This window comes from Pristis pectinata, chromosome 18 (assembly GCF_009764475.1).
Source record: "Pristis pectinata isolate sPriPec2 chromosome 18, sPriPec2.1.pri, whole genome shotgun sequence".
In the NCBI taxonomy this organism is placed as follows: domain Eukaryota; kingdom Metazoa; phylum Chordata; class Chondrichthyes; order Rhinopristiformes; family Pristidae; genus Pristis; species Pristis pectinata.
Window position 1 is genome coordinate 7,663,719 of NC_067422.1, and position 12,740 is coordinate 7,676,458.

Sequence of the window (12,740 nt, forward strand, 5' to 3'; positions counted from 1 at the left end):
TGATGAAAATAACAGAGTGGTTTAGGAAATGGTCAGTTGAATTAGTCATTGGTAATTGTTGTGCCTGGTTAACACAAACATCCTTGTGGGCTTTTGCTTGGATGATGACTTAATCTGATCAGATGTTTTGCCACGAAGGTCTCTTTCTGATAAAACAGGGTATTAGTTATGACAAGGCAATGCAATTAGGTGGCTGACTCTGTTGGAGTTCAGCTTTCCCTATTCCTGACTTTGCCAGCTTATATCTTGCATCATTCCCACTCTCCCTCTCCCTCACCTGTCTATCACCCCCCCCTCACCTGAATCCACCTATTACCCGCCAGTTCTTGCTCTACCCTTCCCCCTCCCCCCTTATACTGGCTATCTCCCTTCTTTCCAGGCCAGATGAAGGGTCTCAACCGAAAACCTCAACTGTCCATTTCCCTCCATATATGCTGTCTGATCTACTGGGTCCTCCAGCTTTTTGTGTGTTGCTCCAGATTTCCAGCATCTGCAGTCTTTTGTGTCTCAAATGCCAGTGTTATTAATATTTTTATTTAAAATGGAATTATTATGGCTCAGGAAGGGGCCATTTGAGCCATCAAATTTGAATTGTCACTCTGTAAAGCAGTCAGCTACATACCCTCTTCTGACATTTTGGAATCAATAAGAAACTAAAAATGAAATAAATGAGTATGATTTGGTTACAAATGATTTAAAGTTGTTTTAAAAAAATCAAAACATTTTTAATACAAAAAAAATCAAAAATAAGACAGATACAAAATGTTACTTGCCTTTGTCTCTCCTTTGTTCTGGGCTACCCTGTAATCCCAACTCAAATGAATGGATTTGCAGATCCTGGGCAATATCAGCAAGATTCTGCATTGCTGTAGACTCCATGGTGAATCTAGCAGTGGTATGCTGGTGGAGAATGATCAGGGGAGGCTTGTCAGTAAATTCAGGAATTCCATATTTTTCTTGGGAGTGCCAAAAATTAAGCACACTTACACTGAGCAGTTCCCAGCAAAAGGCAGTTGGCTCTGCCATTTAGAGCTGAAGTTCCTCTGACTTTGTTGTTTCATTACATCTCCTTCCTTTAAGGAGGAGGCTATTTGGCCCCATGTATCCGCTTTGCCATTTAGCGAGATCATGGCTGATGTACCTCAACCCATTTTCCAACCCCCATCCCATCTGCCTCAATTGGAATAATATCTGAAAACCTACTGATCTCAGTTTCAAATGAAGTTGATGATTGAGTTTCCACAGCTCTCTTGAATAAAGAATTCCAAAAAATATTGCACCACCTTGAATGAGCATATAAAATCTTATTTCATATATTCAAATAATAAAGCACTTTTTAATTCCCTTAACATCTAGTTCATTTTAACTAATGACTTTATCTGCTGTGAATGATTTAATAAGTTATTTTATATTTTTCCATGAGTTTGTTTTAAACTAATGTTTTAAATTAATGAATGAGAAAAGTAAAGTAATACTCATCTATCTTCTGCCTTGTGACATCAGATCTCAATTACTCGCTATTTTGGGCAGTTCTTTCCAACCTGTACTCACACCTCTTGTTGCCAACTGCTCTTGTATCTCACTGCCTCTTGTCTTCCCTCAGCCTGCCTTGCGTCCTCTGCTTTTGCTGTTTCATTTTCTTTCTCGGACCCCTCTATCCCACTCTGTATGTTAATGTTCCTTCATATTTTATTTTTTTATATCTGCATTGACCATAACTGTATAGATTTGATTCCTTTGACCTTTTCATTAAAAAAAAGCTTTCATTATTTATTTCTATGGCATCATTTACTCATGTTAACGTGTCAAGGAACGCTCTGATGGATTAGTGAATCAGCAAAGGCAAACTGTACTTATATATTGTCCTTTAATGCAGCAAAGATGCTTCAAACTGGCCATTTGTTTTTGATTATGTCTCTGAAACACGAGAGGGAGCTGTTTTGGAAAACTGTAACTGGGAAGGGGAGGAGGACAGGAAGAGGAAAGATTTGAGAAGGAAATCTAGTACACAATGGACGAGGGCAGTGCATTTGATGTTGGCTTGGATATCTATAATATTGATTGAAACAGATACAGATTGCCTTAGTTTAATCATCATCTGAAGGGCAGTGCTCTTGACAGTGTAGCTCTTCCTCGGCCTGGTTTATGGTCAATTTGTGTGGATGAAATGTCTACTCCAAGAATACTACCACATGAGCCAAGCTTGTCTCCAAGCTAATTTGTTCATGGCAAGAAGGTCTAAGAATTAATATATTGTCTATATTGTTAATTGGCCTCAGCTGGTAAAGTTAAAATGTTAACCCTACTGTTAACGGTTTTCTTTTTTTACACGCTGTAACCAAGTCCTGAGTCAGGACATTAGCAGATGCATTGATAGAGTGTTTTATCTGGTAAAATATTTATTGACTGATAGTGGGACTAACTGGATTGCTTTTTGAAAGAGGTGACAGAGATTAGGTGGGATGAATGCCAGCTTTTGTGCTGTACTATTTTATCTTGAAAAGCTGGCAGAGAGCTTGAGAGTGCAAATGTTAACTTGTTCGTAATGAAACCCACAGAAAGATTTAATTATTTTAGAATGTTAAGCTACTGTATTCAGAAAGCATGTATTTATATATTGTTTTCTTATTTTGTTCCAGGTTGCTTTCTCATGTACATTCATTATGAATACTTCACGAAGCAGTTCTTCATTCCTCGGTGATGGATTTGATCTTAGTTTGACTGGCTCTCAATTATCTATATCCAAACGCCCCAGCAGTGCTTCGCCTGCCAAACAGCTAGCACGGTCCACCTCTGTCAGCTCTGAAAACAAGTCCAAGACAAACTCTTTGGTAAATGCATATGGAACTTGCAATGTGACAAATGATTTCTCAGAACCAAATAAGGTTTAAATGCTGAGGCATGAATCTGATGGTTTGTGCTGAGGTAACCCATTCACACCAGCAAGCAGCTTTCTGGAATCACACCCATGTATTCATGTCCCCATTCCCCTCACCTGTCCATCTTGTATACTCTTCAGTGTGGATTCTGCATAGCTATTAGAAGCATGAACCCTGGAGGATTATTCTCAGCTTTTGACTTTCACTCTCATTCAGGGAGTGCCATTTTGTTTTGGTCATTCCAACCTTAGGGCATTTTTAGTCCTTTTATCTCAATGTATTAGCTGGCCTGTTTACCAGCCAATCCTTGGGAATAGCTGCAGCTTAATGGGAGATAAAACACTTGAATCGATCATTTGTGACTAGATTCATCTCAGTGAGCAATGTCTGATCTGTTCATTAAATTATTTGGCAAACTGCGCATATAGTTATTTGTTTATATTAATGTTATTTATACTTCCCTGTCAGGTTGATTTTGGTGGTAGTCATTGCCTACCTCAGTCCTGGAAGATTTCTTTCTTGGCTCCCTACATTAAACCATCAATATTATTAAAAATGGGGAGGTGCAGACTTCTAAAGTGCTGTTGCATTTTAGAAGTGTTCACAAAATAGGCACAAATATCCTTGGGTATGACTGGAAAGTAGGATTGAGTGCATGTAAGTGCGTACATGTGAGAGTATATATCTGAAGTGTCACATGCAGAAGTCATATTGAAGCTGTTTACCTCCTTCCAGGGTGATGCTGGTCTTGGAAACCTCTCTGGCAGTAATTCTCGAGCCATTAACAATTTACGAAGATCAAATAGTACCACACAAGTCAATCAGAAAGCCAGTGCCGCATCAAGGTAATGTAGTTAATTTATATGGAAGGAAACTGAACCAGATCAATGCTTAAGTGCAATTTAATCTGTAAGAGGAGAGAGCTTGCAAATGGGTTCATTAATAACTGTGCCATTATACTGCATCAAATGTCCCCATATGATTTCCTTGTATTTTTGGAGTTTGAAATATGAGGCAGGTATGCAACCCATTTAATTATTCTCCCTCTGCTATTGATAGTGGAAGGATTGAAAGTGAAGGCAGCAGGTTCAATGATATTCCCAGCCTCTCTCACCATGGCTTGCCTCATGCCAGCCCCACAATGGTTTTACTTGTGCATACTGGAACTTCTCCAGCAATGCAAGATGTTTCAGGAATGATAATATCCATTTTGTCTGTTGTTAAGCATGCTTTTATCATATGAGTTGAAAAATAGAGCTTTTATTATTCCAGCATTGACAGGAAAAAGTGGGATTTGTGATGACAACAACAGAATATATATGTAAAGGGAGGAATCAATAATGGAAAATTAAGACTTAAAAGAATACAATCTCAGCGATTTGAAAGTGTTATAGATTGTGTTTTTGAGGTGATGCTACTTTAAAGAAAGTCAAACTGAGATTTTGTTGATTGCCTGCAAGAGTTCCTTTACTGAGAAATAGTTTGCAAAAAAAAAGACTTGCAAACTCTTTTTCTTGCTTTTTATAAAACCTTCCTCTCCTTTCTTTCCTCCTCGGGCATTGTAGAAATAGTTACATTTCAGAATGGATTAAATTTATTCTGAGAGATGTGTTTTGATTATCAAAAGTTATGGTTATTGTTATTATTTTATTTACAGCTGATGAAATAACAGTCAACTCCTAATCTTGTCTCTTTGCTTATCCTTCTCCCAACATCAATTCCACTCTCCTCCCCCTCAATATTGCTAAACTTGTATGGCCCGACAAAACTGATAGTCATTGTCATTGGAGTTCTCTGAATGCATGGTAAGCAAAGGACATCATAATGCCACTTTATTATAAAAGTAAACTAGTTGTAAGAAATCTTAATTACTCAAAGTCCCATGTTGCTAATTATCTGTCTGAATTTTCATAGGGACTAGGAGAACATTTGGAATTATAGCTTTCAGAATTGTTTTAAGAGTTTAGATTTAAATAATAATATATCCACAAAGTTTTTGAAGCATATGGTAGAAGATTAGCAGACTGAATAACCATTGGCATTTTACACATGGTCACAATATTATGGTAACCTCCAACTTTGAAATTGATGGCGTGCCAAGCTTAGCTTTAAGGTAATCCTTATTTAATATGAATTACGAAGTGTTTCTTTTCAATGACTGAAATAGGACATAAAGTAGCAACCTTTTTCTGCAGCATCTGAAAGATAAAATTATTATGAACAGATGAGGCCAAAGCACTGTTATGTACAGTTCTCCACTAGTTACTGCTTCCTACCCCAATATAGATTCCTACTGTTTCCTGTAGTTAGCTAGTTTTCAACCTTTGCCAATACGTAACCCCAAATTCCATGCACTTTATATTTTTATATACTTATCTTTTATTTGGGCCTTTATCAAAGGCTTTCTGAAAGTCCACCTGCACCATACCCACTGGTTTCCCCAAATCCCTTTTACCAGTTACATCCTCAAACAAAAACTTTAGTAGCTTTGTCAAACATGATTTCACTTCCATAAATCCATGTTGACTTTGGCTAATCCTGCTGATGTTTTCCAAGTGTCCTATTATCTCTTACTTTGTACTAGCCTCCAGTATTTTCCCCACTACTGATATTAGGCCAACTGGTCTATAACTTCCTATCTTCGCACTCTCTTTTTAAATAGCAGAGTTAAATACGCCACACTCCAATTTGTGGGAACTATTCATTATCTATAGAACTTGGAAAATGTTAACTAATGCATCCTGGTTTCCATGGCTATCTCTTTATTATTTTGAGATGCAAATTATTGGACTCTGGGGATATATTGACTTCCAGTTCCATTTAATTTTTCCATCACTATTTTCTTACAAATACTAATTTCCCTTAGTTCCACACCCTCAATAGATTCTTGCTTCCCGAACATTTCTGGAAAGGTGCTTCACCTTGCATCATCATCATCACTTTGTACTGTGCAGAAATTGAGAGTGGATAGTTAAGATCTTTAGCATATACAACTCCAGCAGAAAATTGAAATACCATTTCCTGTATTGACCTGAATTTTGGTTTTGGACTGTAAGGAATTAAAGGTTTTGGAGATTGGGCAGAAAAGTAGAGTTGAGGCAGGAGATTAGATTGATCAGAGGTACTGAATGACAGAGTAGGCTGATGGGACATGTGATAGAATCATGCTCTCAATTCTTGCATCATCTTCAGTGGAACTATGTACAGATCGAAGCTAAAATCAGGTTAGGAACAGGGAAGACTTTCAATAGTTTGTCTGAGGAAGGCCAGAATCTATCTTTGTGACAAAATTAAAGACTTCAGATAAGAGTTAATCTACGGTTTATCCTATCCATTGTGGGTGTGGTGGTAGAGAGGAAACAGGAAACTAATATAGAAATTTTGATCGGTAAGTTTTTGATTTGAATTAAGTAGAATGCCAGGGGACTGAGGGAGATGAGGATTTAGACAGGACAAGACATCTTTATTAGTCACATGTACATCAAAACACTCAGTGAAATGCATCTTTTGCGCAGAGTGTTCTGGGGGCAGCCCACAAGTGTTGCCACTCTTCTGGCGCCGGCATAACATGCCCACAACTTCCTAACCCAGATGTCTTTGGAATGTGGGAGGGAACAAGAGCATCTGGAGGAAACCCACGCAGTCATGGGGACAACGTACAAACTCCTTACAGATGGTGGCCGGAATTGAACTTGGATTGCTGGTGCTGTAACAGCGTTATGCTAACCACTACACTACCGTGCCTGGCCCTGGCCCTTTTTACCTTTAGGTAAAGGGAAAAAATAACTTGTGGGAGTTGTCTATAGGCCACCAAATAATAACATTACAGTGGCACAGGCAATAAACCAAGAAATAGATGTAGCAGAGGATGCAGGGAGTCTACAGAGAGATATAGATTGGTTAAGTGAGTGGGCAAAGGTCTGGCAGATGGAATGCAATGTTGGTAAATGTGAGGTCATCCACTTTGGAAGGAAAAATAGAATATCAGATTATTTAAATGGTGAAAGATTGTAGCATGCTGTTGTGCAAAGGGACTCGGGAGTGCTTGTGCATGAATCGCAAAAGGTTGGTTTGCTGCAACCTTACAGGGTACTGGTGAGGCTGCGGGTACTGGTGAGGCTGCAGCTACTTGCTGCATTCTTGATGTGATTGTACAGATAAATGAGTGAGGGCAGAAGGAAAGGAAAAGGTGAAGTAAGTTTTATAATGTAGATGGTGAACTGGCACGTGCATATACTGGTAGGGTGGAAGATGACATCAAGAAAGAATGATCTGGGTTAAGATCAAACTACTGGGAAATGAGGTGGACGTGATCAAGGATCCCGTTGACATGATCAAGGGTCCTGATCACTGCAGAAGGAGAACCACAGAGAACGGGTGGGGAGGGAGGTAATTTGGTTTATTATTGTAACATGTACTGAGGTACAGTGAAACGCTTTGTTTTGCATGCCATCCTTACAGATTGTTTCATCACATCAGTGCATTGAGGTAGTAACCATAACAGAATGCAGAATAAAGTGTTACAGTTACGGAGAAAGTGCAGTGCAGGCAGACAATAAGGTGCAAGGCCATAACGAGGTGGATTGTGAGGGCAAGAGTCCATTTTATTGTACTAGGGGACTATTCAATAGTCTTATAAGAGCAGGATGGAGGCAGTCCTTGAGCCCGGTGGTACGTGCTCTCAGGCTTTTGTATCTTCTGCCTGATGAGGTGGGGAGAAGAATGTCCGTGGTGGGTGGGGTCATTGATTATGGTGTGATGTTTAATTATGGGAGGATAAGGAAACAATCCTAAAGTGGATATCATAAAGTTAATCTAAAAGCAAAAACTGCAAATACTAGGAATAAAATCCCACCTCCCCTCTTTTGTCCACCTATCACTGCTCTGCTTTTCCCTCCTATATATTGGACTTCCCCTTTTCCTATCTTCAGTCCTGAAGGGTCCTGACCCGAAATGTTGACCGCCTGCTTTCCTCCACGGATGCTGCCTGGCCTGTTGAGTTCCTCCAGCATCGTTGTGTTTTTCATCAATCTAGTACTGCTGCAGAGTTTCTGCAGAGGACATAGAATTTCAGGATTTTGACCCAGCAAATGTGGAGGAATGGCAATATTTGCAAGCCAGGAATATTCATGACTAGAGAGGAACCTACAGATGGTGGTGTTTCCATATACTAGCTGCCCTTGTTTTCTGGGTTTGGATTTTGAAAATGCTGTCAGAGTAGTTGGGCCTATTGCATATGTAGCTGGTATGCTCTATAGTCATGGTGCTCTGGTGTAGGGGATAAATGTTTTTGGTAAAGGCAGGATCTCAATGCATTACCTGCCTTGTCCTCAGTGGTGTCAAGTTATTTGAGTAATGCTAATGCTGCATTTGTCCAGACAGCTGGAGAGAATAGATGGTGGAAACTGTTTGAGCAATCAGGAGAGTTCCTCACTGCACACTACCCAGCCTCTGACCTGCTTTTGCAGCTACAGTATTTCAATGTTGGCCACTGGAAATATACCCCATCCTGATCTTCTCAAGGTGTAGATGGTGCTGGACCCATCAATAATTGTGCCAAAGTTAGCTGGTTAGAGTCTCTGTCACTGGAGATCATCATTACCAGGGTTTTATGTTACACTGATGTAATATCTTTATATCTTGTATCTATCATTTATGAGCCCATCTTTGAATGTTGGCTAGGTCCTGCAAAGCTCCATCATTTTATGAGAAGTTGTCAGTGGAATTGAACATTAAGCAATTATCAGTGAATATCCCCACTTCTGACCTGACGATGGAAGCAGCTGAAGATGGACCTCAGACATTGACGTGACAAACTCCTGCAGCAACATCTTGGGGCTGAGATGATCAAGTTCCATCATTCTACAACCAATGGAGAGTTTTTCCCTTGAATCAGTTTGTTCCCCATTTACTTCAATTTTACCAAGGCTCCTTGGTGCCATACTCTATGAAATAATGCTCTGTTGGGACTTGGCATGAACAGAGTGGCAGCATCCTGTGTCATAATAAGTGGCAGAGTGTTGCAGCAGGTGATGCTGCTGCCTCTGCCGGTGATGTCGGTTCAATCCTGACTTCCGATGCTGTCTGTGTGGTGGTTGCACATTCCTTGTACGACTGCATGGGTCATAAATTACCACCTGGTGTAAGTAGGTGATAAAATTGGGAGGCAGGTGGCGGTGTTGTGTGGAGCTAATGGGCATGCAAGAGAGAATAGGTTTCTGGAAATAAGTAGCTCATGGAATTACTCTGAGAACCAGCATAGGTTTGATGAACTGAATGACATCCTAAGTCACAAGGAAGTAAGAATATAAAAATTAGTATGCAGTGACGTCAAATGCAGCCATTCTTACCATACCTTTGCAATTGGACCATGGCTTCATGGTCTGGGTGAAACCCAAACAGATCATTGGTGAGCATCTTAAGATGTTGCTAAGTAAGTGTCATTTGATAGCACTGTGAACCATAGAAAAATACAGCACAATACAGGCCCTTCAGACCACCATGTTGTGCTGCCCTTCAAACCACACCAAAGACTATCTAACCCCTTCCTCCCACATGTCCCTCTATCTTAAATTCCTCCATATGCTTATCTAACAATCTCTTGAACTTGACCAATGTATCAGCCTCCACCACCACCCCAGGCAGCACATTCCATGCACCAACCACTCTCTAAAAATCCCATGACTTATGAAAGCTAACATCCCATAAGCCTTCTTAACTACCCTATCTACCTGTGAGGCAACTTTAAGTGATCTGTGGATATGAACCCCCAGGTCCCTCTGCTCCTCTACACTGCCCAGAATCCTGCCATTTACCTTGTACTCCGCCTTGGAGTTTGTCCTTCCAAAGTGTACTACCTCACACTTCTCTGGATTGAACTCCATCTGCCACTTGTCAGCCCAGCTCTGCATCCTATCAATATCCCTCTGTAAGCTTCGACAGCCCTCCACACTATCCACAACACCACCGATCTCCGTGTCATCGGCAAACTTGCTAACCCACCCTTCCACCCCCTCATCTAAGTCATTAATAAATATCACAAAAAGTAGAGGTCCCAGAACCGATCCCTATGGGACACCACTAGTCACAGCCCTCCAATCTGAATGCACTCCCTCACTTTCTTGATTAAGTAGGCCAATGAGTAATAATTGGCTGGTTTGGATTTGTTTTCTCTTTTGTAGATTGAACATACCTGCATGTTGTTGAATAAAAGATGGTGTTGTCATTTCACTGGAACAGCTTATCTGGAGTTGTGATTAGTTTTAGAGTGTAACCCTTTAGTACTTCAGCCATGATGTTATCTGGTCCCAAATAGTTTGTTATACCCAGTGCTGTCAGGCATTTCTTGATGTACATGGAATGAATTAGCTGAATATTGGTTTCTTCTATAGTGAGAACATAAAGAAGAGGCAAAGATTGTGTACTTTGGGCTGATCATATCTGTAATGGTTCAGCCTTATTTTTATCCCTCAGTTGCTGGGTTCTGCCATTGATGGGCATGTTGGCTGTTCAGGTGTCCATGTATATTCATGATTGGATGAGGTAGAATTGCAAAGTTTAGATCTGATCTGTTGGTTCTGAGATCACTTAACTCTGTTGTGTACTCTGTTTGCTGCATATCATGCATGTAGTCCAGTGTTACAGCTTCACCAGGTTGGGACTTCATTATTAGGTGTGCATAATGCTGATCGTTCATGCCCTTTTTCACACCAGGATTGATTCCCTGACCTAACTGTAGTGGTAGAAAGAGGGCAATGCTGTGCACTTGAGGTTGCTGATTGTGGTGCATACTACACAACTTTGGCCCAGATCTTATTTAACAACTCATCATTGTAACCTTTGTATGATATTTCATTCTTTAAAGGAGTATTTCTGTTCTTTGATCCCCTTTATTTAATGTGTGTTTTATGGAGTATTTGCTGTGCTTTTTATGGAATATCATCTCAAAAATCATGACTAGTAACTGTATGTGCTGTGGTTTGTTTGGCAGAACTCTTGCTTCTTAGACAGAAGTTTGGGTTGGAGACTTGAGCTCAAATCACACCAGCTAACATTCAAGTGTGATTTTGTTTAAATATTACAATGCCAGAGATGTTAGGGCAGATCATATTTGGTCTGGGCCACCATCCAGATTCACTGTGACCCATCCACACTTTTCCCACGGCCATGTTTATTTTCGCAATCTCACTGGACTGGTCTAGCTGTGGACTTGGCTGCTGTATCCATCTCTCAAACTGCCTACTAGGCCTCGGCTGATCAATCCTGAGGTTCTGCCACTGGACTGGATTGATGGCCTTTTACCGGCTTAGAACTGTCAGATTCCTTTGAATGTATTTTAAATGTTGCTAATCAAAGATATTTTGAAAATTGTTCAAATGAACTAAAGAATTAAAGATAAATTTATGTAAATACTTTAAAGTCATAATCTTAATTTTTAAAAATTAATTGTTAAGTAAAATAAATACAAAGTGCATCTGACTCAGGGCTCCATTCTTGAACTTAGCACTGACACCTGACCTCCAGCTATTTTGCAGCTTCCATGTTCCATTGTATAGACATGAAAGTCAGAGACGAGATGACACACATAGTGCATAAAGTAAGTACAGTTCAGAAGAGCCACTAAACTGAGTCTTTTGTTGTAGGTCCATGTTAAAATCCTACTTGGAGCTCCCCCTGCTGTCCTGGCCAATATTTATCCATCAATCAGCAACACTAAATCAGATTGTTTAGTCATATCAGATTGTTATCTGTGAGAGCTTACTGTATGCATTTTTGGCTGCTGCATGTTCTACATTACAGCAGTTACAACACTTCAAGAGTTTCTAAGTCCCTTGGGGGCTTCTGAAAAGATTGCAAAAGTCGTTTTGCGGCTAAACGTTGTTAAATAAACATTAAATGTGATTTGTTTTTTTTCAAGATGTCACAATGTTTGAGGGAAATAAATCCATTAATTTTGTTCATTGTACTGTCTCTCCCTAGTGAAGAAAGAGCAGACGATTTCCTGGCTCTGTTTGATAGCTGTGCAGATGGAAGAAAAAAGCTGTCCAGTTTGAGCAAGACCTCCCCAGAGAAGAGAACCACTTGGAATGTTCTGGTAATTATAAACTAACTAAACCCTTCAGACATGAAAACTTTTGGGATTAAGTGCAAATAGGAGCACTGAACGTGATACATGTCTTAATCTACGTTCATTGCAAAGAATGTTGGCAGAACACAGAGGTCACACTGTTTGATCTTTTTCCCTGTAAGGATGACCAAAAATTAAAACAGAACTGGTTAATATTCCTGAAGGGAAAATAATAGTTCTGTTTGCCAAAATAAACAGCTGGTGTACTGTTTAAGAGACAAAAGAAAATTTAAACTATGTAAATATTAGCATATAACTTGGCTCATGGGAGAGATAAATAGAACAACAAAAGGTGATGCTGTGAATGGAAAGGAAGATTTTTAAAGAGATCCTGTCTTTGAGTCTTGGTTTCTATAACTTCTGGAAAGGAATGGAGCCTTTTTCTTATTCCTTTTGGTCTGCCACAGAATTTAAAATAACACACATTTATCACTTTCGTACAACTTGGAAACAGTAATTTACTTAATGGGTTAGGAACTCAAGAGTTTCCATATTTCAAAGAACATTTGGAGTTTATGACATACTCTCACATTTAAAATTACTTCAAAGCCAAAGTGTGACTCCAGACTCTGAAGTACTACTCTGAATGCTTCCAAAAGACACTTGAATACATACTTACAAACAAGGAATGCTGAAACAAAGTAATTCCAGAAACTCCATGTCCTGAGTGTTTTTTCATTTATCAACTGTTTACTGTTCAATCTCCTAGAATTGACCAAGATTGTAACCGATGT

The 12,740-nt window shown here is 39.6% G+C and overlaps 1 protein-coding gene across 5 annotated transcripts in view; it reads left to right on the forward strand.

Annotated features, from left to right (window-relative positions):
- cep131 (centrosomal protein 131) overlaps nucleotides 1-12,740 on the forward strand; it is a 103,738-nt gene that overhangs the window by 13,705 nt on the left and 77,293 nt on the right. For all 5 annotated transcript variants that reach the window (XM_052032784.1, XM_052032786.1, XM_052032787.1 and 2 more), the window contains exons 2-4: nucleotides 2,640-2,831; nucleotides 3,615-3,724; nucleotides 11,859-11,973. In XM_052032784.1, the coding sequence (XP_051888744.1) occupies nucleotides 2,640-2,831; nucleotides 3,615-3,724; nucleotides 11,859-11,973 (417 nt within the window). The remainder of the gene's footprint in view (nucleotides 1-2,639; nucleotides 2,832-3,614; nucleotides 3,725-11,858; nucleotides 11,974-12,740) is intronic.